Source organism: Clupea harengus, chromosome 5 (genome assembly GCF_900700415.2).
Source record: "Clupea harengus chromosome 5, Ch_v2.0.2, whole genome shotgun sequence".
Taxonomy (NCBI): Eukaryota; Metazoa; Chordata; class Actinopteri; order Clupeiformes; family Clupeidae; genus Clupea; species Clupea harengus.
The window spans coordinates 23002988-23028284 of NC_045156.1; the positions used below are offsets into that span (position 1 = coordinate 23002988).

General features: G+C 45.6%; 1 protein-coding gene across 16 annotated transcripts in view; it reads right to left on the reverse strand.

Moving 5' to 3' along the window:
• plekha6 (pleckstrin homology domain containing, family A member 6) overlaps positions 1-25297 on the reverse strand; it is a 72271-nt gene that overhangs the window by 13253 nt on the left and 33721 nt on the right. For 13 of the 16 annotated variants that reach the window (XM_031568154.2, XM_031568150.2, XM_031568146.2 and 10 more), the window contains 12 exons: positions 24973-25053; positions 23081-23264; positions 20773-20877; positions 20519-20591; positions 15357-15457; positions 5354-5538; positions 4485-4964; positions 3654-4155; positions 3321-3407; positions 2990-3043; positions 1067-1147; positions 237-305 (listed from right to left, as the gene is read on the reverse strand). In XM_031568154.2, coding sequence (XP_031424014.1) covers positions 237-305; positions 1067-1147; positions 2990-3043; positions 3321-3407; positions 3654-4155; positions 4485-4964; positions 5354-5538; positions 15357-15457; positions 20519-20591; positions 20773-20877; positions 23081-23248 — 1905 coding nt within the window. In that variant the 5' untranslated portion in view covers positions 23249-23264; positions 24973-25053. The remainder of the gene's footprint in view (positions 1-236; positions 306-1066; positions 1148-2989; positions 3044-3320; positions 3408-3653; positions 4156-4484; positions 4965-5353; positions 5539-15356; positions 15458-20518; positions 20592-20772; positions 20878-23080; positions 23265-24972; positions 25054-25297) is intronic. The other 3 variants (XM_031568142.2, XM_031568143.2, XM_031568147.2) reach the window with 3 other exon arrangements.

Here is a 25297-nt window from a genome sequence, read left to right on the forward strand (position 1 = left end):
ATGAAATACAGAATGCCGGTTAAACTCATAGTGTGTCCTCACTGCCAGAACAAATTCGGCACACACAGTTTCACAAAGCACATCCTCCTCTCTCCCCTCAAATATAACAACAAGAACAATGACAATGGTGATTATTTTGATAGCGCTATGCATTTTGTATAGTCACACATATAGAGACAGAATTAAATAGGCAATGAAAAACTTTGGTTAAAAACTTTGGTTAATAAATGCCTTACACTTGTCTCCATCTCATTGAGCTTCAGGGTAGGATGAAGGTCTCTATAGACATCATGGAATGGAGGCACCTACACCAGGATCACACACAAACAGACACACACACACACACACACACAAACAGACACACACACAAACAGACACACAGACACACACACACACACACACACAAAGAAAAAACAAACAGAAAAGGAAGAGAAAATGTACTCCTCGTTATTACTCCTCGTCATTATATCACTGAATGTGTCTTTGATATATCATTTCCAGAGACAAATAGCAGCAAAAACATTGAGGCTATGAAGCGAATACCACACCGATAACTTAAAAAAAGAAACAAAACAAATTCCAGCATTTAAAATATGGTCAAGCAAAATCCACCAGAATTGTTTTCATAACAGCTGCACACCCCTTCTCCATCACTGTCAACAGTTATGACATGAACACTCACAGTTGTGTAATGACCAGCACAAACATGGAACACATAAATTGACAGAACAAAACAGCATGAGATGGAGAAACAGGGTTCACGCCACGTAATGAACATTAAGCATTACACAAAAAGAACGCAGTGATCTCAAATGAAAACAAAATAAAAAATAAATAAATAAAAAAACTACCGCAACATTTACTCAAGCATGCCACATCACTAGAGAGCATCCAGAGAGAGTCAGGTCTATCTTTAGGGGCAAGACTAGCAGAGTGAAAACATGGCCCAGTTAAGAGTCATTCAGCCTGAATGAGCCTGGACCAAGGCAGTCTGGGGTGAGTACTGCTCCTCTAAACAGTAAAGTAGATGAAGCCTGACTCTCTGCTTGACTCTCCTCTCTCTTACTTGTGAGTATAACTTTGGTCGAGGGGAAGTACGCTCAACCATTCTGGTTACCATGCTGATTAGGTGATCTCCTTCAGTCACCTGGGGTGAAACATACTGTCACTCAACAACTACATTCATCAGTCATGGAGACATATATTTTTATGTTCAAAAGTCCCCAACAGAAATTCTTGTCATGTAAAGGATCGAAAACAGTGGGACCAAATCATGTGAACCGTGATCCGCAAATCTCGACACTAAGTCATGAATCATGGTGTTGCCAAATACACTAATATGAGATGGCAACCAGTCGTTCACTAATATTTGAACAGTCATTTATTACACTAATTGGTCCAATCCTCAAAGCAACCTTAAACAAAGAGAATGTATACTTTATTGTTGCATGTGTTGAGTAAACAGAATCCACACCCTTGGTGTCTCTAGCACCATGTTCACCCAACTACAGAAACACAGCTATGAGAAGATGCTTCCTAGTTCAGGCAAACATTCCTGAACACACACTTGTCTTTCTTATATGTATTGCCGTCACTGCCGGAAGAGTGTTTAGCAGATAAGGGTTTTAGGGAGGTAAGGGTGTGTCAGTGTTAGGACGAAGACAGCAGAGAGGAAACAGGAGACACAGGAGGAGGAAGACAGTTCAAATGTGGGAGGTGCTTCGTGACAGGTAGTGGGGTCGAGGGAAGACAACATCACTGACAACAACCCTGAGACATTTAGAATATTCAGCAAGTTCCATCAGGATCATGTCTGCCTATAATTCAGAATAAAATGAATCCTTACTCAACTACATCTAATGCACCATGTTTTCTATTGAATCTAAATGATCAGCACTACATCCTTTGCGTTATATGGTAGCATGGTATCAATTTACTGACCATCCTTTCAATACTGTTAATAAAAAGTTGCACGTTACATTGTTTAATGGCAATTCAGCTTGTGATCAATCTTCATTATTTTACCGTCAAACATACAGTAGTACCATTCCCTCCTCTCTCTGCGTATGGCCCTCAACTAGCAAGTAGTTTCATGCAGTTGAATAAAAACAGGCCACTTATATAAGTGCACTCCATAGAAACGAAGTGACTATTGCTACGGAATTCCGTGGCAATAAGATTGGCACTATTGCTATGGATCCTTGTCAATAGTTCATTAATAGCCGGCACCCCCTTAGGATTCATGCCCAAGTTGGTACAGTGAATAGCATTGTTGTCTAATAAACAGTCAACCCGGGTTTGATTCCCAGTCAATGTACGTCGCCACGGACAAAAACGTGTGCTAAATATTAACTTTTACCTTCTACTTTGCATTTATGTTGTCACAAAGTTACTGACTAAAGAGACAGTCTACCCTGACTAAGCCAAGTCATAGAGGTACACAGACTGGGGGCCATTGGGCCCTGTGAGGTGCGTCCAGCAGGGAGCGCTAGCGACCAGAGGTGCCCGTGCCAAGCAGTGCCTTATTGCCCCCGTGTCGACTCAGCATCGCACTTGGATTCACCACAGTGGGGGAGGCAACTGTTCATTTTACCCTTTCCACTGACAAACACCATGTCTAATGCCAGGGAATGGGAATAAACCATACAGAAAGGAATCTCTGAAAAATTCATGGAAATAAGAAAAAACGGACTGATAATATTCAAACTATTGATACGGAATCTAATTCTGTAGCAATAATGCACTACAAATAGTTCCAGTTCCATAGCCATAGTCTGTGCCTTATAGGATAGTAAATAAAAATGGACAAAATCATATTTTTTTTCCAAAACCTTACCCAAACCTTAACCCTACAATGGACTGTCAAGGACCAAAACAGTTTCACTCAATTATCTAGCTTTGTCAATAATCCACTATGGCAGGAAATCAGTTTTCAGTTCTCTCAAAGTAGAAGGCCAAGCGCAGTAACAGCTGAGGGTGCATTTCCTACCTGTTGATCAAGGTATTCCAAATTGCGCTGAAGCTGCAGGTCTAAAATATCATCCTGGTGCAAGTAGCCGGCGGACAGCAGACAGGAGCAGAAGCCCCAGCAGACAGACGGGGAGATGGACAGAGCGACAGAAGGGGGGGGGGGCGGGACATGAGCATGAAAAGTGCTGAGCTGGAGCAGCATGATGAGACACACATGGGCCGGGATACCGCAAAGCCACCACCAGTACGACTCCACCAGTAAGTGCATATAACAACGACTCCACCAGTAAGTGCATATTACATTTGTAACAACATCAGTTATTTTAGCAAAGTATTGAGCAGTATAATACCATTTTATTGTGCTGAGCAGGTGATGCTGGGTAGTTGTAAGGGTATAGTCCTTGACTAATGGACTGCCGATCTCCAGGATAGTCATACTAAAGGGGAGGACAAAAGGTTTTGTCAGTCATGCATGTCCTGCAACTAGGAAATCCATGATTTAATCAAATTAAGCTATTTTCTCAAGTGAAAGCAGAAAGTTGTTTCAGGCACATATTTAGCTTTAAAAACAGCCCAGTTATCACTATTTAAATTTGTATGTACAGTAAGTACTACTTTATAGAACATGAAGTACTACATTAAAGCTTTGTGTTGTGTGGGTCTGACAGACAGAGGGGCCTCACCTTTGGCGAGCTGAGCGAGCGCCGCAGGCCGTAAGCCGCAGGGTTGGCGTAGATGAGATCGTCCCGGGGCCGGCCGGGGCCCCCCCTGTCGAAGTGGGTGCTGGGCGAGCGGAGGGGCGAGGCGTAGAGGTGCGGCCCCGGCGAGTAGGGCCCCCCGGAGACTGAGGAAGAGGGTGAACGCGGGACGGAGCGGGAGCGCGGCTGGATGGAGAGGCGGCGCATGGAGCCGTGCAGGGGATCCGCAGGGCCGTAGTAGGCCTGGGCCGGCGTGCCGGGATGCCACTGGGGCTCACGGAACATGGCGCCGCCATCGCGCAGGGACCGCCGCTTCTCCTCCGCCGTCCAGCGTGGGGGGAGGTGCTCATACGCGGTCGAGGCCGAGCAGATGCTGTCCGGCCGCATGCCTGGCGGGTACATAGGGTACTCCTCCATGTACTGTGGCCCAGCGTACCCACCATAGTAGTCTGCCATGCCACGGTTCCCTGGGTAGTATCGTGAGGGGCTGTAGAGTGCAGTAGGATGGGGTGGTTACAGATAAGAGGTTTTAACTAGTTATTACACACAACTTCCAACTGCCTCAAAACAGACAATATAATATGGAAACGCTTTAGATATGAATAACAATATGATCTACATAATGCTAACTTATGAGAAAATTATTTCCTTTCACAACTATACTAGTAACAGGACAAGATAGCATTTACATAATGGAATGACACCCACAGTGCTAGTGCTGAACATTACTGAGACCTGCAATACCTGCGCTGCAAAGCCTCGGAAAACCAACCCCTATCCGTTATGTATTCTTGTGGTTTCTATGTGTCCACTCACCTGCGCAGGTCCTCCTGGGCGGCCATGCCGCGGCGCTGGTTGACCCACTGCTGCAGCTGGGTCATGGAGCTCTTCCTCTGGGCCAGCCTCTCCGGGACGTTGTGGGGCGCGATGCTCTGCCGCATCGCCACGCTCTCCCGCATCGCCACGCTCTCCCGCATCGCCACGCTCTCCGGCCGCTGGTTCCCCTGCTGGGCCTGGGGGTAAGCCGGGCTGCTGGGCGGCCCATAGTTCCCCCAACCATTGGGATGCTGAGGCCGGTGAGGCCCCCCCATCCTGTCATCATGCTCCTGAGGCCTCCTAGGGGGTGCTCTGCTCTCCGGTGTGTCTGCGTTTCCGTTCATTTGGTGCCGAGCTCTGGCTGGGGATAGGCTGAGTTTCTGGGTGGCATCGGCCTCCCCATTGGTCTCCAGCGCTGGGTCTTTGGGCACCTGGTTGTGGTTCAGCTCCTCTGAAGGGGTGAGTTCAGAATCGCTCCTGCTGTAAAGAGAAGCGCAGGGTGATGACTCTATGCAACTTCTTGTGTGGGAAGTAAGACATCTAGTGTAAGAAATACAGTGTGCTTATATATGTGGTACTTAATGGATTTGTAAAAATGTAAAACCTGTTACGTCTGTATGTATGTGACATGTGATGGTGTGTTTATCTTGTGGAAAAACACTTGGGACTAAATCATCAAAACTGTCACTGGAAAAGTAGACATCAATCATTTTGCAAGGAAAATAAACTTCAGAGTTTGCAGTGAATTTGTATTGATTAAAATGCTGCCCAAGCAGGTAATGGCATGACAGCAGTGTTGCAAGTCAGATGCAAGTCTGTAATTGTCCAAGTATGTGTGTGTGTGTGAGAGAGAGAGAGTGTTGTGATACCTTGGTGTGTGAGAGACCTGAACGCTGGCTGCGTCCCACATTGCATTCACCCACTCCTCTTGTTCCTCCTGGCACTCGGCGCTGAAGTAGTAGGTACGAGTTCCTGGGTGCCCCACCTGCAGACAGAACGCAATGCTTCCCTTACTGTCTGTCCCGTCTTGCTCCGCCTCCTCCTCATACCACACCTGCAACACACAGCAGACACAAACAAAGGTCAGCAGACGTAAACAGAGGTCAGCAGACACAAACAAAGGTCAGCAGACGTAAACAGAGGTCAGCAGACACAAACAAAGGTCAGCAGACGTAAACAAAGGTCAGCAGACACAAACAAAGGTCAGCAGACACAAACAAAGGTCAGCAGACGTAAACAGAGGTCAGTAGCTTCCCATGTTAGAACAGCTTCAGCGCAGATCATGCAAGACTCACATCACATGATGCATACCAGTTGCAAACATGCAAATTACTTGTCATTCTGTCATCTGGTAGTAAATCCAGACACAGTTGTTAAGAGCTCTGTTTAAGTATTGTCTGGATGCATGGGTGAGTGACAAGTTAGTTAGCATTTTGAACAGTAATTGCAGTGATTTAAGGCTAGTTAATCATGACTTACAGAATACCCAATTGTTCTTTCTGCCTTTGCCTTTATAATTGACTTCATAAGAAGCTCCTAATATGGCCATCTCAGAGTTTGCATTTGAATTTAACATTCAAATAGGATGGCATAATACGGGCTTTTCACTAGCAGTTATGCAACGCTATCTGCACGGTTCTGCAAAAAAGACAATAATAAAGTGACATTCACATAATGACCTGTTTGAATTTTGTGCTAATCACAATCGAGGCTGCTCCCAAGAGGCGGCTGGTTTCAAACAGTGACAGACATGCGCTGCTGGATTCACTTGGCTTGACTGTTTAGTTAAGAGCATCCTGTGGTCTAAGACTGACTGTCACTGTGACTTTTATTATGATAGGAGATTAGCCAAAGATTACAACGACCAATCATTGTCTTCTGACAGTGAGCCGATGTTATCTGTTAGGGTTCAGGGTTCGTGCCAATCATACTTTCATCAATCAACCTTTTTTTAAATCAAAGGACAAACTATAACAGTAATGAACTGTGCCTTTGTATCCTATGTAAAGCATGCTGTTATTATAACTCTGGTGCTCTTGAATAGACAGTGAATCCAGCCATTCATCAAATGGCCACATGCAGGAGTGAGTGAAACTCTGAGAGAGAGAGAGGAGTGGATGACTTTCTTCTACCTACACATAAGGTTCTTTGGGGAGCTCAGACAGGGACATCCGGTGAGAGCCACACTCAGGTCCTCACAGGCGGGCAGGGGAGAGGGCGGAGAGGAGAGAAAGGGTGAGGATCAGTGGGTGTCAGAGGAAAAGGGTGACGGGTAGGCTGAGGCTCAGCTAATCAGTTATGTGTGGATGTTAGAAGGGGGTTACAAGGGGACTCCAAGGGTCTGTACACTTTTCTTGAGGCGGACCATAGGAATGACAACCTGTATAAGAATGTTATTTTCAATTTTCTCTGCAATGAGTTATTTCAGTTGTCTTCAAACACACAGCTACATGAGATCATTCAGGCTGCTTATTCATAATGTTTTATCCAAATTGAACCAACGCTGTAGTAAGTATCCTGTAGTACAAACAAGCAACCACATGAGGGCACAACAGGTATATGTGAGGTTTAATGAAGAGTCCTGTAGTACAACAGAATATCTGATGTAGATGTAGCCACAGCATTGTAGGGACAACTAAAACATTAGTCTTTAGCAGGCCCTGCTCAAGACATCTCCAACAGTGTTGGTTAGCTATATTAACAAGCTTGTGGGGATAATACATGGAACATTACTTTTTAAAGCTACCAGTTTCTTACATGAAATGTACCATTTCTGGGGAGAGTATAGCTAGTAGACACACATACAAACACACAGATACACACATACTCTAATCATTTAGAGGTCAGATGAGGTCATTGCCTTGGAAACTTAGGAGAATGAAGTAATGTGTAGTTCCCTGACAACAGAGGGTGTGGTCAGATGGCAGCAAGCCTGCCTCCATGAAAACAATAGTCATGAGTCTAGTTGCACTAGTGTTCACATTCAATTCAGTTCAATTTAGAACTGGTGAAAGTGCACCATAACCACACACACACTTGTTTGCAAGTCAGGAGCATGTGGTGGGCAGCGGGGTCGAAGGTTAGCAGTCTGCCCCTGCAGCCATGCAAATAGTGGTGGGCGCTGGCCAGCCAGACACAAACACACATACACACACACACACACACACACACACACACACACACACACGTGTGCACACAGAGAGAGAAGGGGCGCATATTCAGTGTATGGGAGCATGGACATAAAGAGCATCACAAACTTCTTCATTTCAGTAACATCCTCGATAAATCTTGAATTTATGACTTTCTTTGTTGGTTTAGGGCAAAAACATCATATCCCAAATATATGAAAGCACAGGCTAAACCTCATTTGAAAGTCCAATAGTGTTTTACAAGAGAATCAGAGAAACGATCTGCCCTGAAGCAGCGCAGCAGTTTCATTTCCATTCTGCTGTTGTTTGCCCACACAGCAGAGAAGATCACAGTCTAGACTTGTGCCCAGTCTCGTTCCAGAATAAGCATCTGTAAGGTGTGTAACTCCATTTGGGAATTGGACTCAAAAGAATGGTAATAGTTTCAGTTTGACAGCCAGCCAAAAAGACAGGGATGTCCAGCAAACATATTTTAGTTTTTGAAGATTTTTTTTTTTCTGAAGATATGAAAACAAATCAAGTTAAGTTTGGGACGCTAGAGACTCTAAACAATCCCGTGGAATTTTCACAGCTGCGGCAACTGGATAATGACCTACCAAAACAACCAGGCACTTCCTGAGGAGAATGCCTGCTGTGGCCTCAACCCTCCTATTGTCCTTAGAAAAAGTCAAATGTATTACCCTTGGGGCAGTAAAACCCGGGATTCATCTTATAACTCACATAAATATTTAAGTACAGCTCACCCAAACAGGTGTTTGAAAAGTCAGCTGATTTTGTCCCTCTCTAGCGCCTCCAGGAGGCCACATGCACTTGATCTTCCATTTTGGAGGAGGAATATACACCTTTACACCAGATAAAGTAGATTATGTAATATTCCACAATGAGGAGTGCATATACGAACGAATAACACACTGTAGGCACATGGCACCAAATTTGAACCTGGGGAAGTGTCAAATGTTGTGATGCTAGATTACAACGGCTGCATTATAGTTGTGTGCTTCAGCCTATCCCTGCATCATCAAGTGCCCCTTAAGTTTTTTTCAGCAAAGTTAGTTATTTTGCCACCTCTGATTGGTTCCTTTCTCAGGTAGGCCTATACAATGTATTAGCCAAATAGAATATCCACTGAATCTTCTCATGCTAAATTAAGTAATGAAGTGGTCTTCTGCAATGGAATGCAATGGTAAGAACATCACATGGTAATACAATAAAGATAGGTATAGGGTTAGAAATAGTGGTATCACCAATGTGCTAATGCTAACCCTGATGCAATGGTCTATATTTGAGTAGCTAATAATTATGTGCAGTCACCATCACCAGAGAGCCTGTCAAATTCTGAAGTGCTAAGGTCTAAACATATCCAAAAAACAAAGGATTTGTGGGCAAATGTGTGGAGGGGAGAATCAGTGGTTTTGATGCACCATAGAAAAACATATGCATTGCTCGAAAGATTCAGCTTTCTTGAACTTAGGTGTTCCTTTTTTAATAGCAGGTACACTGAAAGTGATTAAACATCTTTTTTTTTATAAATATTATTTGGGGGGGGGGGGGCATTTTAAGAAGCTATATGAAAAGCCATGGAGTTTCATCACAGATTTCTATAATTTTGCCATAAAAAAAAATAGTTCTGGGTCACTGTGATCCAAGGACAATAGGAGGGTTAAACCAGAGGACACCTGACAATGAAGCTCATTCACGACTCTCACATGTCAGTGTTTGTTACTCATCCCCCTTGACACACCCCTACCTGTCAGGTCACATGACACTCCAGCCACACCGGCTGACAGAAATGTCAAACAAAAGGTTTGCCAAGGATACTAAACTGTTGTCCCAGGGCCATGTCCTCACCTGCCGTGAACTGGTTTAGCAGAAGTGATACACAATAAAAGCATTCTTCCCCGTCTACAGAAACCAATGTTCTTTACATCTACAACTACCCCCATAACTAACATGCCTCAAATCGTCACTGCAGTATTGCGTTTTGATGGACAACCTTATAGCTCAAAAAATGTTGGCATTCTTTGCTCTCACGTATCCTTGAGCTGTTTGAACTTGACCCCCTGTGCTGGCATCCACATGTGAGATGAGACAGGCTGGGACGGGTAGCAGTGCTGGATGACAGAGCTGAGATAGGTAGAGTGCTGGTGGTCTATATTTACACTCTGGCACCGGAGTCCAGATGAAGACAGAACTCATCAGCGGCCGGTGGGATGAGACACACTTCTGACAAAGGGAGCATTTTTTGGCCTAAAGATCTCGGTGCACCTGTTGCCTATCTCTTTTCATACACACAGAAAAGAAGACACACACACACAGGCACACCCCCCCCCCCCCCCCCCCCCCCCCCCCACACACACACACACACACACACACACACACACACACACACGACACACACAGCTACCCTGACTTTGGTAATACTGCTCCCAGGGTACAGATCATCACCAGGGCACATAAATCCTGCGGAGACACAAATAAAGCACTTAAACTGAAGGGGAAGAGCTGCTCTGCAAAACCTCTCAGTGCCTCCATTAATACAGCAGGAGAGCCCCATAGGCTTCCTTTTGTCTTCAGTCTTGAGACTTATGAGGCTCAACTGAGAGCTTTTTTTCTGAGTTGCTATCCATCAAGAGTCGCTATTCAGCTCTTCACACTCCTACTGCTTGTCCCAGGTACATTTCTTGCCTCAGGTAGGCTTAACAGGTGAAACGGCCAGCTTTGGATTTGGCACCGCGATGGGTACTAAGTGTTTCTTGTATCGGTGTAGCGCCAGCTGCCAGTTACAGCAGCGAACCAACAAGCTAAAAGGCCAGTGGAGAAGAATACTGACTGAAATAAAAGCCATGCCTGTTTGGAAAACACATCAGCACATGTACTTGGCAACACAACTCTCTCTCTCTCTCTCTCTCTCTCTCTCTCAGCCCTCCACTGTCTAGCTCTCGTTCTCAGCCCTCGCACTTCCTTTTTTTCCCTCCCAAATGGCAGATACAGATGCCCCCATCCTGAACTTGAACACAGCACCCACAACACCACCAACAAACATGGTCTGTAACCGTGGGAGAGCAGCTGAGGAGTGCTGAGAAATGTTGACTGGCTGCCCAGGGTGTGTCCTCTCTCATGGAAAGAGAGAATACAAATTGTCCACACAGAGCAAGGGTGCAGGGGGAGAAGCCTAAGATAGGCCTTGCCCAGCATGCATCACAAGGTGCCTTGGGATCTTGGTCAGAGGGGCAGGGAGAGAGAGTTCCTTTGCCAGACAGGCAAAGACAAACATCCTCAGCTGGCTCCTAGTTCTCTGTTCCCGGACCCTGCATGAGCTGGTGATGGTTCCAGAAGTGATGAGCGCTAAATGACGCTATGAAATTACATTTGTCACCACTATTACTGGTCGAAAGTGAGAAGTGAGGTGCGGGGACTGGTGTCGAGGAAGCCTGAGATGGTGCTGGGAAGGGGGAAAGCTGAAATGACTGACTCAGGATGCGTCTGCTCGGCTCGGTTATATAACCGAAGCCCTTCGTCAATATTCAGAGCTGCACTCTGCCCAGGCTGTGGCCAGGACTCTGGATAAGAGCTAAGTCATGCAGGCACATCCGCCTTCCCTTGTCCCTCGAAATCATGCAGCTTTTGTCTCGGAACAGTAGGTGGCGCTCTGCCAAAACACAGTGGAGACATTGGCCTACTCAAGGAATCAATACATTAATACATCAATACAATAAGTTAACGCTGCCTCTTGAAAACTGAGTCAGTAATATACAGTACATATTTTTTTAAATGTTGGCATCTTGGAGAAATACTCCACAATTAAAGATATTTTCAGACATAAATGAGATATAACTGTTCTCAAATGTATGAAGTTTTTCATCACACCAATACTACACCAATGCTTATCATTGCCTGCAAGTGCTTTAGAGACAAAAGTCAATGATTTAAAGGGCCCCAATGGTTTAGCATGAGTGAGGGGATAGATAATAGCATATACTTCAGCAGTTAACACTTAACAGAGTATATGAGGGCACTAGTTCAAGTACACTCAAGAGTGTTTCAACCACAGGACTTTACAGCAGTTACATGCTTTAGATGTCAATAAGGTCTCTCGTAGACCTCATGGTACTAAAATATTCAGATAAAAAATCATATGTTTATTTTCTCTCAAATGTGGTTGGTAAGTATAAAAGCTGATAAACTGTCAAAAGATGAATGAAAAGCCCCGCTTAAAATGATAACAAAGGCAACAGACTACCCTAACTTCTTTCAATTTCTTGTGAGCTTGATTTTAAGCTATATTCAAGCAGATGCATCAGTACTGTAGAGAGACATGGCAAGAGAGAAAGTAGCTGACTTTGAACAAGCCAATTTTAGATGTAACAGTGTGAGGGATTTCAGAAACAACAAACCAACTCTGATTTTGGTCTGTCTACCCAAGAAATGCTATTCGTGATCCAGACTCATGAGGGACATTTTAACCCCAAACAGATGTGCAGTCATCAGTGAACAAACACCTGAGTTCAGATACTCCACAATGTAAAAAAGTACAAATGACAAATGCTCAGTAACTTCTTTATAACAGACTTACCAATGCAAACATCTGGGAAACCATGGGAATGTCAAGCATAGTCATGCAACTAGTTATGCTGTATGCGAGAGTCAGAGGTAAAAGACTTATTTCCTTGAGGTCCAGGTTATGACCTACCAAAACAAACATCTTCTTATGTGCAGACTTAGACTGAAAAGGGGTTGAATGCTTTACCATGCATCCCATTCAAACCAAATATTGAACCTAGATGGGATCCACGCCACTGACATACAGCACTTACATTCCCCAAAGTGAGAATTGTTCGTGGACCAGTTTTTCCACTTCATCAACAATCAGCAGATTTAAGGGCAAAGCAATTGGAGGGTCATAGCAGGAAACTAACTGGCAGAATTAGGCCAGAGAACTGCAAGAGGAGCACAGCGCTACCTTAGCGAGCAGCACAGTGGTCCAAATCATCCCTATCAGAGGAGCTAAGCATGAAAGTAGCTGACAAGACTCTAGCCGTGAGTCCATGCTTTAAGTTCAAATGGGATGATAAAAATACGGCATTAAAAATACATCTGAAACACTCTGAAGGACAGAGCGCTGTGTGTTTCATCATTAAAAAAGGCCATTAATGACAACAGGCTAAAATTACACACCAGCTGTCACTCAAGTCTTGTACGGGAAGCACACAATAAGTCCTCAAAACTTGGACTTGCTTTGCCATGCTTTAAGTCATGGCAAGCAAGCAAACACAGTGCACGGCCAACCCAGTTCATGATACAATATTCATGGCCGTCACCGGGATCGTGTGCAGTTTTGGTTACATTTCAACAGGGCAGCAGTTCAGGCAACAGGCACTCAAGGGCCACAAACATGAGACAAAGAGATGCTGTGTCGCCCATGGTCTGCATGCTTTCAGAAGCACCATTTTATCATTTAGGTGCATGATTGACTGTCATAGACCAGAATCAAAATCCTGATCTGATGGTGTGACGAAAGGAAATGCAGGTGGCTTATCTGCATAAGTAATCCTACAATTAGTGATTTAATATGACCTCATAATGTTGATTGCTGGAGATAAACACAGCCATAAACGTTAACGTTTATCAGGGCAAAACAACAGACGACAGAGCAAAGTGCAGCATGGGGTCCTGTGGGGTCCTGTTCCCCTTCAAACTAAATTAGTTGCTCTACTGTATTTGTCTTAAACACATTTGCATTGTAAACATTTGGCATCTAAGTACAGACATCCCAATAAGACTATCGCTCTGGGAGTGCTGTGCTTAACCATAAATAACACATCTGTCCAAGAAGATCAAAACCATGTGACATGATTACACTACAAGCCATTTGTGTTATGGGCGTCTGTTGTTACTAGCTGTTAGTGTGTCTGGCCCTGGAGTCACATAGTGACTCATGCCACAAACAGCAATCTAACAGATATACTGGCAGAGGGTGTGAGAACATCTCTGCTCATAAACAGTCGCAGGTAATAAGAAGCATTCCATTAATCAGGTTGTTTTGATACGTTTTATTAATCTGACCACTGAGATGAAGGTTATAAAACTTATGAGTATTTTACAAATGGTTATAAAGGGCTTTGTCAATTTCATCTCACAGTGGGACAGCTAAAGTAATGAGGATTGTAATGACAATAATGCCACTCCCTTTTGTGATATAACGTGCGATAACCTGCAGTAAACATGACAACTCCTAGGAATGTGATGGCCTCATATTTGACACGCACAGTCCAGTTCAAATGATGCAACCACTAACTCATCTTATTCCCTCCCTAGAGCTCTATCTGACCACGTGCTCTAACCTGTTCTGCAAAAGTAGTAAAAGATAAGAAAAGAGTTGACACAAATACCCCCCCCCCACACACCTCCCATTTTGAAACCCTGGCCTCATTGGGCAGTTTACATTTTTTTTTTTTTTTTTAAAGCCGCTCCACCAGAATGCTATAGACCTGTACAAACTTGAAAAGTCCCTGCCCCAAACAAAACACTGATCATATCAAGACAGCAGAAACAAAGCACTTCCAAGGAAACCAGCATATATTGCCAGTATATCATCAAAAGTCTGAAGACTCTAAGCTGCACCCTATTGAAAATGAGCTTAGATGCACCATACATCCATGAGAATATGTCACTGTGGGGGTAGGGGAGTTGTAGTTTCATACAACATTTGTCTAAGCAGCGCATTGAACAGCACATCCACAGCAATGAAGCCTCAGGCATACCTCAAGTGGTGAGAGAATGGTATGAAGCCACCTTCATAAATACAGAGCCATTTCTGCAGCACATAAGCCAAACGCTGTGCACCTGTTATACCCAAACATTCCTCATTCCGCAGAGTTCATTTCTGAGTGTGTGTCTATGCGTGTGTGTAAAGGCGCGGGGGGGGGGGGGCTGATGTTCTTGCGAGTGTTTCTGCTACATTGTGTGCTAATGAAACAGAACCGTGTCCCGTCGCCAGATCTTGGCTTTGCCTCAATGTTTTGTCCTCTCGGCGCTGGGGGCTGAGCAGCTGAAATGGGATCTCGACTGCGAGTGAGCCCACAGCTATCAGCTGTTTACAGGGCAGCGGCTCGTCCCCCGGATGATGCTGCCAGCGTAATAACGAGGAGTGCGATAACAAGGTCTGTGTGTTAGCAGCTCCTTGCGATGAACCCACCCACGGGAGGGAGAGATGAGGAATACGAGCACAGAGGCACTGACTTAAGCGGGGATGTTTTGTTGGAGCTAGTGTACTGTACGACTGAGCGACACCACCGACGGTCCCCACTTTGGGCGACCTGAGGAGAATATAAAGTGACACTGCCTCTGCCTGTCTGGGCACACACTGTGTATTTGTACCCGTGACACATACACACACACACACACACTCCCGCACACACTAAATACACACACAGATGCATACACACAGTACAGATGCAAAGTCCACTGTAGGGGCAGGGCCAGTGTAAAGACAGGGTTTTGAGAGCTGGCCAAGCAGCATTTTGTTGTTTCAGCACTCATTAATTCAGGGACAACTCGTTCATTGTCCTCGCCTTGCAAGTCTTCCTTGGCGACTGCACACACATACAAGGGTCCCACTGCGTTCCTCGTGTAAACTCACACACACACTCTGTGTCTAACCCCCACACTGTCAGCAACCCCAACCCCTGAAAGGAAGGCAGGTAGGCAGGCAGTGGATACTGACCTTAAAGGCGTACTTGCGGCTGATGTTGTCCGAGGGCTGACAAGGTCCGACGTGGAAGCTGAGCAGGGGAAGACTCCCCAGCACCCCTTCTTCTTTCTCGTCTGCGCAGGAGGAGGGAGAAGCAAACAAGAAGGGGACAAAAACAGAGGGGGTTGGATTAGCGCATGGAATCAACATTCAAATCCTTGAAAACCAGGCAAGCGGGATTTGGGCTTCCAACCTTCCGAAGGAAAGAAGAAAAGAATGAAAGAAAGAAAAAAAAGAAAAAGGCAACACACAAACCGGCAGGCAGTTCTCCGTTCCCACTGCAGGTCTCTCAGCAGCACATCAGCCTGTGCCGACTCCACAGAAACTGCAGGTGAATCCCATAATATATATCCATTTTACGGCACTCCAGGAGGGAGCCAAACCAGCGCGGAGAGCCACACACTCAAACGTGACGCAAGCGGTGTGCGAAATCGGACGGACAGAGAAAGAGAGAACGAGGGGGGAGAGAGAGGAGGAAGAAAATAGAAAGAAGCACTTGTGATAATTAAATAATGCAGCGCTTCATGAAATTTTAAAGCAAGCGTAGCGAGCTGCCGGGCAGCTCTGGCTCTGCTGCTGCTGCTGCTGCTGCTGCTCCTGCTTCTGAGTCAGTGTATGCTGCTGAGAGAATGCAAAAGGGGCCGTCTCTCTCTCTCCCACTCCCTCTCTTTCTCTCTCTCTCTGCTGGTGACAGCATGTGTGTATTGTAGAGCAGAGTGAGAGAGAGAGAGAGAAAGAGGGAGGGAGGTAGAGAAAGAGAGAGAGAGAGAGAGAGAGGGAGGGGGAGGGGTTGTGTTTGTGCAGTGCGCTGAGGGGAACTGAGCAGTGACGAAGCTGGAGAGAAGAGGAGATGGCCATCAACCCCCATGTGTGTGTGTGTGTGTGTGTGTGTGTGTGTGTGTGTCTGTGTGTGTGTGTGTGTGTGTGGCTTAGAGTTACTGGAATCCTGGCGATCAGCCCAACTGCACCTGCCCCACCCCCAGCCAATGGGTGGGCCCGCATCACACAGGTGACAGCAGAGAGGCAGATCCCACGTGCACACACACACTCATACAAACAAACACACATACACACAAACACAGCCACACATGCACTTGTTCAGACACATACACAGGCTATACAGTATTCTATTGGTCTGGTCGAACAAGAAAAGTGGTGGGAAAAAAAATCACAATGACACCACTCCCAAACCTGCATGGATCTACAACAACTCTTAAAACAAAACTTCATCCAACAAGGTCAACCAACATATCCTCATAGTATATTTAAAATTAGACCTCACATGATTCTTGTCTTTTTTAAATGATGTGATATGTCAAATAAAGAGAAGAATAAAACATTTCAACAGTGAGCTGATAGTACACAACAACCACAGACTGGCAATTTCAGTGTAAATGTGTACTGACTACCAGTTTAAATGGGACAGATCTCTGTCACATAAACGTATGGAAGCTGCCCATCCCCCCATTGTCCTACTCATTTCATTTCATTTCACATTAATACAGCGAGCTCACGTCCTCCTGATCTCCAAGCACAGCAAGCGTGCTGCTAAACCACAACAACTAGCAGCTAATGGCCAACCATTTTTTCTCTGCTTCTCTTTGCTGGCATGGAGACTGGAGGGGGAAAAAAAAGCACAAAAAAGGAGGGGAAAAAAAAGATGGAGACAGAGGGAAGAAGGGAGGAACTGAACCAAAGCCAATCTGTGATTATTACTTAGTTTAAAAAGAGAATCCCACAGAGCTATTCAGACATTATTTGGCCGAAATAATACATTTTAAATTAGCACTGCACGAAATGTCGCAAAGCTTGTTAAGTCCGCATGGCACTGGCCGACTTGAACAACAAGTCCTGTGTTTCCTTTATTAGCTAAGCCGTGCTTCCATGCTCTCCTGGTTTTTAAATCTATGTAAAGCATGTTGAAAATCATTAATGAATGAGTCACGGCTCTCACACCGGCACACCCTTCCGATAGGAGAGTTTTGGTTATTTAGGAGAGATTAGGCTGATGCTGGCATCATACCATATGTTCACCACAACACTATTACTATCACAAAGCTACCCATTACACACTAACTCCACACATCACAATCACCTATGCCACAGATTATTCTAATAAGGAATAACCAAACACTGATTACGTACCCCTTCCTGCCTGGGCACCTTTAGCCACAAGCATAGACCGATTACATTCTAATTATTTATTTCAGTTTTTACTCTGCCACAACTGAAAATGTTGCCCCACTGTGATACCTTAGAGGACAAGGACAAAATGATTGGCAAGGTGACAAAGGGGGAAAAAAAAAAAAAAAACCATTAGTCCAGCTGCCCAGAGGGGGAGAGTTCAAAGCTCTCCCTCAGTGTTTGCTGTGGTCTAGAAATGGCAAGTGCGGGGTCGGCGTACACACCGTGCTCTCCAACCAGGCTGTGCTCACATGTACCCGAAACGCACAAACATGCCTGCCACTAGCGCGACTGTCGGGGTCACAGCTACTTGGCCATGTTTACGCCGTCACGCTAGAGAACACACTGGGCAGGTCACCGGCAGGCCGCCACAGTCCAACAACACGCTACCTTCAAAAACCCACCCCAGCATGGGCCCGCTGCATACACATGCAGGAAGGGTCAAAGGTCATCTCCCCAGGTACATTTAACCTGTGGCTTTGAAGAGCACATTCCTTCCACGGTCTCAAAAAAAAAAAAGGTATGCACGTGTTCCTGCAGGTCTTTTGAGGTTCCAAATTAAAGCTCATAAATAATCATGTTATAATCAATGTCAGCTCTCATGCCACTCAAATATGACCTTAACCACAAGACAAACACGGTAGGCTATTACTGTGAGGAGCTCTACAATGAGGTGAATCGTCACTGAGCCCCTTATCAAGACACACAGACAGAGGGGCATGTCTACAGTCCCCCTATACAAGATATCTATTGGTACCATTAATCTCAGGGACTATTGTTCAGTATGGGTCTATTTTCTACACCCCTCTCCTCTTTACTACTTCTAGCATGACATGCAGCTGAGTTAAACTAATGGCAACTCATAATGTCGGAACATTTGAAGCGTTGGGAGATGGAACAGTTCAAATGCACTGTCAGTGTGAGGTGCAAACAACACAAAGTTTGCCAGAGGGCTCCCTTCACAGGAAGGAGCCAAGTGAGATGGGGGCGTGGAGCCGAAATTATTTCAAGGACAAAGCCAGCAAAAACACATACAAACACAAAACAACGTGACATTTTGGCATTGAAGGTCTTGGGGGTGTAAAAGACACCGCTCATATCCCCATTACATCACGGTGTCAGTGTCAGAGGCCTGGCTAAACCGACCGGACCATCGTTCAATCCGCGTAAAGCTCAAGCTGTAAACATTCACACAGCGAGCTCTGGCTTATTCAGTTCAAGGCAACACTCCACGACAGGGGAAAGAATTCATGCCTAAAGAAAGTCGCTCTGCTTTCGAGTCAACACTCCAGACTGTTTACTGCGTCTACTACTACTACTGCAACTCAACGCGGATGGGGTGTGGTGGGAAAGTGATGAATTATCCATTCAATCTTTGCGTGACGTCGCAGAGAGCCGTTTCGAGGCTGCCGTTTAAAAGAAAGAGGAAGACCTTGGGATGACGGCTGATGGGCTGAGACAGCACGGAGCACGCTCAGTCTCAAAAGTGCAGCGGCGGATACTGGGCAGAGGAAAGCGCCCCAGGAGACAACACAGTCAACACAACACATAGACAGCGAGAGAGAGAGGGATAAGGAGAGAGAAAGAGAGAGAGAGAGAAAGAGTCACAGACACGGGGAGTAAGAGAGGGAGTGAGAGCAAGGAAGGGTGAGAGCGACTTTGCAGTGTAATCAAAACATATGCTTAAATTAGCATATAGCATATCCCATTTACAACCTACAGTACATATACTAGCAGTGACATTCCCACTAAACCTTTCGCTGTTTGAATACTTTGAGCCTACACCAGCATAGGTCAGCAAAATGGGAATGTAGGCAATTTTATCATTTCAAATCTTTAGTCCAACATGGGGTGAAACAAAGTGGATGATGCTGGGTTGTAGTTTGGACTCAGCCTCCTTGAATAGCCTCTGAGGTCATGTCTCTGCAGTGCCTCTGGACCAAACTGAAGCCCCAGGCCCCTCCAGCATTCTGCTCTGCAGACGACCTCGTTCTGCCCCTGCCCACGGCAGCATCCGCCAGAGCTGAAGCCGGACAGTACTGTACCTAACACAGCGCTGACAGCACGTGTCTTTATCAGTGGTGCTTTGTATTTGTGTGTGGGTTGAGTTGTGGGAATCACTCGATCATAAAGACAATTTCAATTTCGAGATACACTAATCATCTTTGAAGCAGGAGGGGGGTTTGCTTGTTGTGTGCACTACCAACACGGTATTGTATTTCCTGGAAATATTTTCCTGAGTTGAAGTTATTTGCTCTTGCGACATGTTAAGCAAAAGCAATTGCTGTGTTGCTTTCATATGGATGGAGAAACAGGCAAGTAGAAACACAGGCTATCTGCTTTGTCTGGCAGCTTCAAATTAACAAACAGATGATACTGAGAGATACTAAAAGATACTATCCCTCCTATTGTTAATATCTAGCGCAACATACCAACCCATTTGACTTGCAAATTTTAAGGTATCATGGCTAGTAAAACTTTTCCACTTCCATCTAAAAATGTTCCAACACTGCATTTGCTTTGGGAGTGAGCCAGAAAACATAGGGTGGGTCAACGAGTTTCGGTGTCTACACAAACATGGTGACCCATGGTGCCTATAGGTAGTCTGTAACCCTTTGGCAGTATACGTGGGAGAAAGCACTACATGTAATATGATATAGGAAGCAGGCACTTCATTAAGTAATTAAAGAAGGTATTCCTCAGTTTAGCTTTTGCTAAACAGACAAGGAAGATACAATGAATGAAGATACAATCGACCATCTTTTGGCAGATGGTGATATTTGCCTTATTTTCAGGTATCATATTGTCTGATTTGCTAACAGAGGAATATATCTGGCACAAGCAAACATATCTTTAAAGGATATGATCCTGGATGTTTATTTGCTGAAATTCCCCAGCTGGTCACCATACTGTCAAAATATGATATTAAACTTTAATTAAGAAATACAAACCTTTATAGTAGAAAAGACATCGATCGGTCAGCACGAACCAGCGCTTGTTCCATTGTTTGACGCCACTGCTGGCCTACGAGGAAAAGAAAATCATCTTTATCACCTGAAAGCACAAGGATATAAAGTGTACCGCACGCCTGTGGCTGGGTCAAAAAGTCATAAGGTGTTGATGACGAGGTTGTTTGACTAGGAGGAGAGTATGTTTGCTCAAGTCACAGGATGACACTTGACTCGACAAGTTCTTGATTCTGCACCTGCTTGTGGAGCCACCCTTGTTTGGCGACCTCTGCCTTGGGGTTCCGGCGCATCGAGTTGGAGCGCTTGCCAAATGTCGCCGCCTTCTTGGACGGCCGCGAAACCTGAAGCAACAAGGAACAGACAAGTGTCAGGACAGGAAATCTAAATCTGGTGATGTGTTGTGCACTTGGGGAGAGAGACACACACACAGACAGACACTCACGCTCACACACACACACACACACACACACACACACACACACACACACACACACACACACTTTGACAGATGGTTCAGAGAGAGAGTGCTGCACACTGAGGTGCTTTTATCACAGGGTGTGAAAAACAGCTAGGTGGCCCCTTCAGACCTATGTGTTCACACAATGGATCCTGTGATCGCAACACTGTCAGCAGCGCACACAGAGGAGCCACGAACAAATCCCACACAAATCAAGGGTCTGAGGACTGTTGCCACACTGTGACTCAGCTCTGTGGCTGTGGACTGATAAAGACACATAAAAACCACTGGGCTCAGTATGGACTGTTTACACTGTGACATGAAAACATTCATTTCCTGATCCTTTATTTCCTTAGAATCTGAAAGATCAAAAAGACTCAGGAACATGTACATGCACTCCCAGGAACTCGAACACATTCTCTGTCTATGTTGTTCATCGAGGCACAGCCCAGTAACTAGATATAGGCATGATGTATAAATAGTTAAAACACTTAATATAATCAAAGTTATTTAAATTTCTCAACAGCGTTTCACACACTGCGCTCTAAAGTCTATGTACAGCCTACTGATGGTCATCAGATTGTTGCTGTTCTTTAGCGCTACTCTCTTAGCCCCTTCACTTCACATGTCCACCCAAAACACAGACTCCTGACAGGAAACTGAGGTGATGTTAGTGATGATGATGATGATGAGGTGGACACATTTCCATTATGGAAGAACCTAAAACTTCAAATTTGACCCCACCCCCCCCCAAGGTTATTAAGAACAGCCTTTGGGATGAGAGTAATTGAAACTGACTAATTTCCAGGAAAACTTGTTTTGTTTTAACAAAGACTAATCCTGACTTCAACTGCTTTTCCACTGAAAACAAAATCAATCTCAAGGATTAGGCTTAACTGTTTCAGAGGAAGAAAGCCCATGATGTAAATACAAACATTAGGAAATGCAAAGTGATCTGTTAAAGGATAACGCAACATAAAGAGCCTAATCCCCCTTTAACAAGCCCCTCCACAGAGAAACGAGCAGCAGTGAAAAGTGAAACTGCATGTGAGTGAGTGTGTACACGTGTCAAATCTAAGTAGAGAGGAGACTTACACTTGAGATGGTTAGTGTCCAACTCTGTGTGTATGTGTGTGTGTGTGTGTGTGTGAGAGTATGAGAGAGAGAGAGAGAGAGAGAGAGAGAGAGAGAAAGAGAAAGAGAGAGTATGAGTATGTGTGTGCTGCTATAAGAATAAAGAAGCACATCACTAGTGGTGCAAGAGGAGCTGTGACAGTGCAGAATTACGGTGTCTCCGTGTGTGTGTGTGTGTGTGTGTGTGTGTGTGTGTGACGCACATCACTAGTGGTACAAGAGAGGCTGTGACAGCGCAGAGTTGCGCCGGTAGTGTTGTGTTTACGCTTGTCAGACTGGAACACTGCGGAAGCAGCGATGTTCTTTTGGAGCTGTGGGAGCGGAGAGCGGAGAGCTCCAGCAGTGGTGATGTGTCCCTAGTTGCAGGAGCCTGAAAGGGAGCCTGCAGCAGGAGGGATGTGCGTGACTGAGACACTAGAGAAGATGTATCATCAGAGCTGATGTGTCTAAGTGTGTGTGTGTGTGTGTGTGTGTGTGTGTGTGTGTGTGTGTGTGTGTGTGTGTGTGTGTGTGTGTGTGTGTGTGTGTGTGTGTGTGTGTGTGTGTGTGTGTGTGTGTGCATGAGAGAGTGAGGAAAAGACAGAGAGAGAGAGTGTGTGTGTGTGTATCTGTGTGTGTGTGAGAGAGACAGTGTGTGTGTGTGTGTGTGTGTGAGAGAGAAGGATAGACAGAGAAAGACAGAGAGAAAGAGAGAGTGTGTGTGTGTGTGTGTGTATCTGTGTGGGTGAGAAAGAGAGAGAGTGTGTGTGTGAGAGAGAGAGAAGGTCAGAGAGAGAAAGACAGAGAGAGAGAAAGAGTGTGTGTGTATGCGTGTGTGTGTGTATCTGTGTGGGTGAGAGAGAGAGAGTGTGTGTGTGTGAGAGAGAGAGAAGGACAGAGAGAGAAAGACAGAGAGAGAATGAGTGTGTGTGTATGCATGAGCTGCGTTAGCAGAATGGCGCCCCTCTACTGACCCGCACATGGGGCTGCTGTGTGTCCGGCTGCGCCTCCATCACCATGGCGGTGTTGTTGCCGTTGGCGTTGCCGTGGCCGGTGTTGCCGTGGCCGGTGTTGCTGTGGCTTGTGTTGCCGTTGGTGCCGGTGCCGTTCTCCGGCTCTCTCCGGCCAGCCTTGCCATTCATGTCCAGAGCGATGCTCCTGCCAACACACGCGCACAAGAAGCCTTCAGTCCCGCCAGTCCCCATCCCCACCATCCTCGCCATTCCCAACCAGACTAAGACTGCGCGCTCCACGGCATCTGCTTCTCGTGCTGGCCGAACATGTGGGGGAAGTTTTTTTTTCTTCCCCTTTCTTGTTTTCTTGCTAGAGAGTGGCACATTTGATTGATAGAGGGGAGCAGAGCAGAGCAGCATGGGAAGGAGCTCCACTTGAGCACACGTAGCCGTGCTATTTTTACTGCCCCGACTGGCAGGGAGTGAAAAGGCCGCACCCACTGAGGTTGCAGTTTAAAAACAGCCAATGGGTTTTGCAAGGAATGTGATTGGAGTGCAGAAGCATCAGAGGGATCAGAGAGGGAGAGAGAGAGAGGGAGAGAGAGAGAGAGGGGGGGGAGAGAGAGAGAGAGGGGGAGAGAGAGAGAGAGAGAGGGAGTGAGGGAGAGAGAGATAGAGAGAGAAAGGGAGAGAGAGAGAGAGAGGGGGGAGGAGAGAGAGAGAGAGGGAGTGAGGGAGAGAGAGAGAGGGAGAGAGAGATAGAGAGATAGAGAGAGAAAGGGAGAGAGAGAGAGAGAGAGAGAGAGAGGGAGAGAGAGAGAGAGGGGGAGAGAGAGAGAGACAGAAGGATAGACAGACAGACAGACAGACAGACAGAGATAGAATGAATGAGTCAGAGCCCGCATTAAAAAGAAGAGTGAGAAGCGAGTCTGCAGTCTTTTGGTCAAGGTATTGATCTCTCCCTCAGGCCCTCGACAGCCTCCATCCCTCGCTCGCTACCCCGGCCATGGATTCGCTGACCAGCACTACTCGTGGATTTACGAGCGTCTCCCTGGAGACCTGTCCCTGAGCCACTTCATTTTACAGACTGTAATATTCACCAGAGTCAGATTACAGAGGATAATCTACTGCAATATGTTATGTATTAGTGCCTTAACCCACAGCCAGAGCAACGGCAATTTTAATCAAAAATCGTTTTTTAGCAGACATGAATTGTGCCTAGTCTAAGTAAGTGTTCACATATGAGCATAAAGGTGCAGTACAAGCCGAACATTCTCATCACGATATTAGGTTACCAGTGCAGTTCATGGCCTGTGTCTGATTGTTTTTGTTTTTTGTTGTTGGTGTTGTTGTGGTATATTCTGCTCTGTGGGTTGTGTTCTTATGTGTACAGAGGAAGGTGTGGATGCCCTGAGTAAAAGTTCTTTAATCGCTCACACTGACAAAAGATTGGCTCAGCATGAGATGATACGCCTAGATAACAAAGAAACAGGTGGTGTGTGGCAGAGTTGTGGTGATGGTGATGATAATAGTGCCAAGCATTTCTTGAAATATGAATAAGAGCGGTGAAAGACACTGGGATGGTTATGGTAGCAGCGGCCACAGAGGAGACAAAAATGGCAGCCCTAATGGTTGTCATAATTGGCCTAACATCCTGGAGAAGATGCTGATCCAGAGCCCCTACGCTCAACATACCAACCTGAGAGAGCAACCCCTCATCAGATCATACACGACCCAGGGGTAGCTCAGGGCAAGGCCAGAACCCATTGTTTTGTCAATTATGATGAATGATCATCAGATCGATGGCCAGAACTCTTGACAGGTAAGGTTAGTGTGTGTGTGTCAAGGTCTCAAGCATGTTTTATTTAGCAGTTGGAGTGTAAACAAGGTAGAAAGCAAGACTTTTTACTCACAGGCTTTTCTGCAGTAGAACGCTCTCTTCCGAATGGCTCTGGATCACTGGGTGTCCAGGTGTTCCATTTTGGTCATTTTGACTGAGGAGAGGACAGAAGAAGGGAGGGACCAGGTCAGAAAGTCTGTTAAAATTTCAACCCCATCAAAACAGCGCTGAGGGACCCACACATGTCAATAACAAGAGAGAGAGAGAGAGAGAGAGAGAGAGAGAGAGAGAGAGAGAGAGAGAGAGAGAGCGAGAGAGAGAAAGAGTCAGGGGAGGGTCTGTGTCTGAACACATGTAGGAGGCGTATTGATCATAACACCTCAGCAGTCAAACGCTCT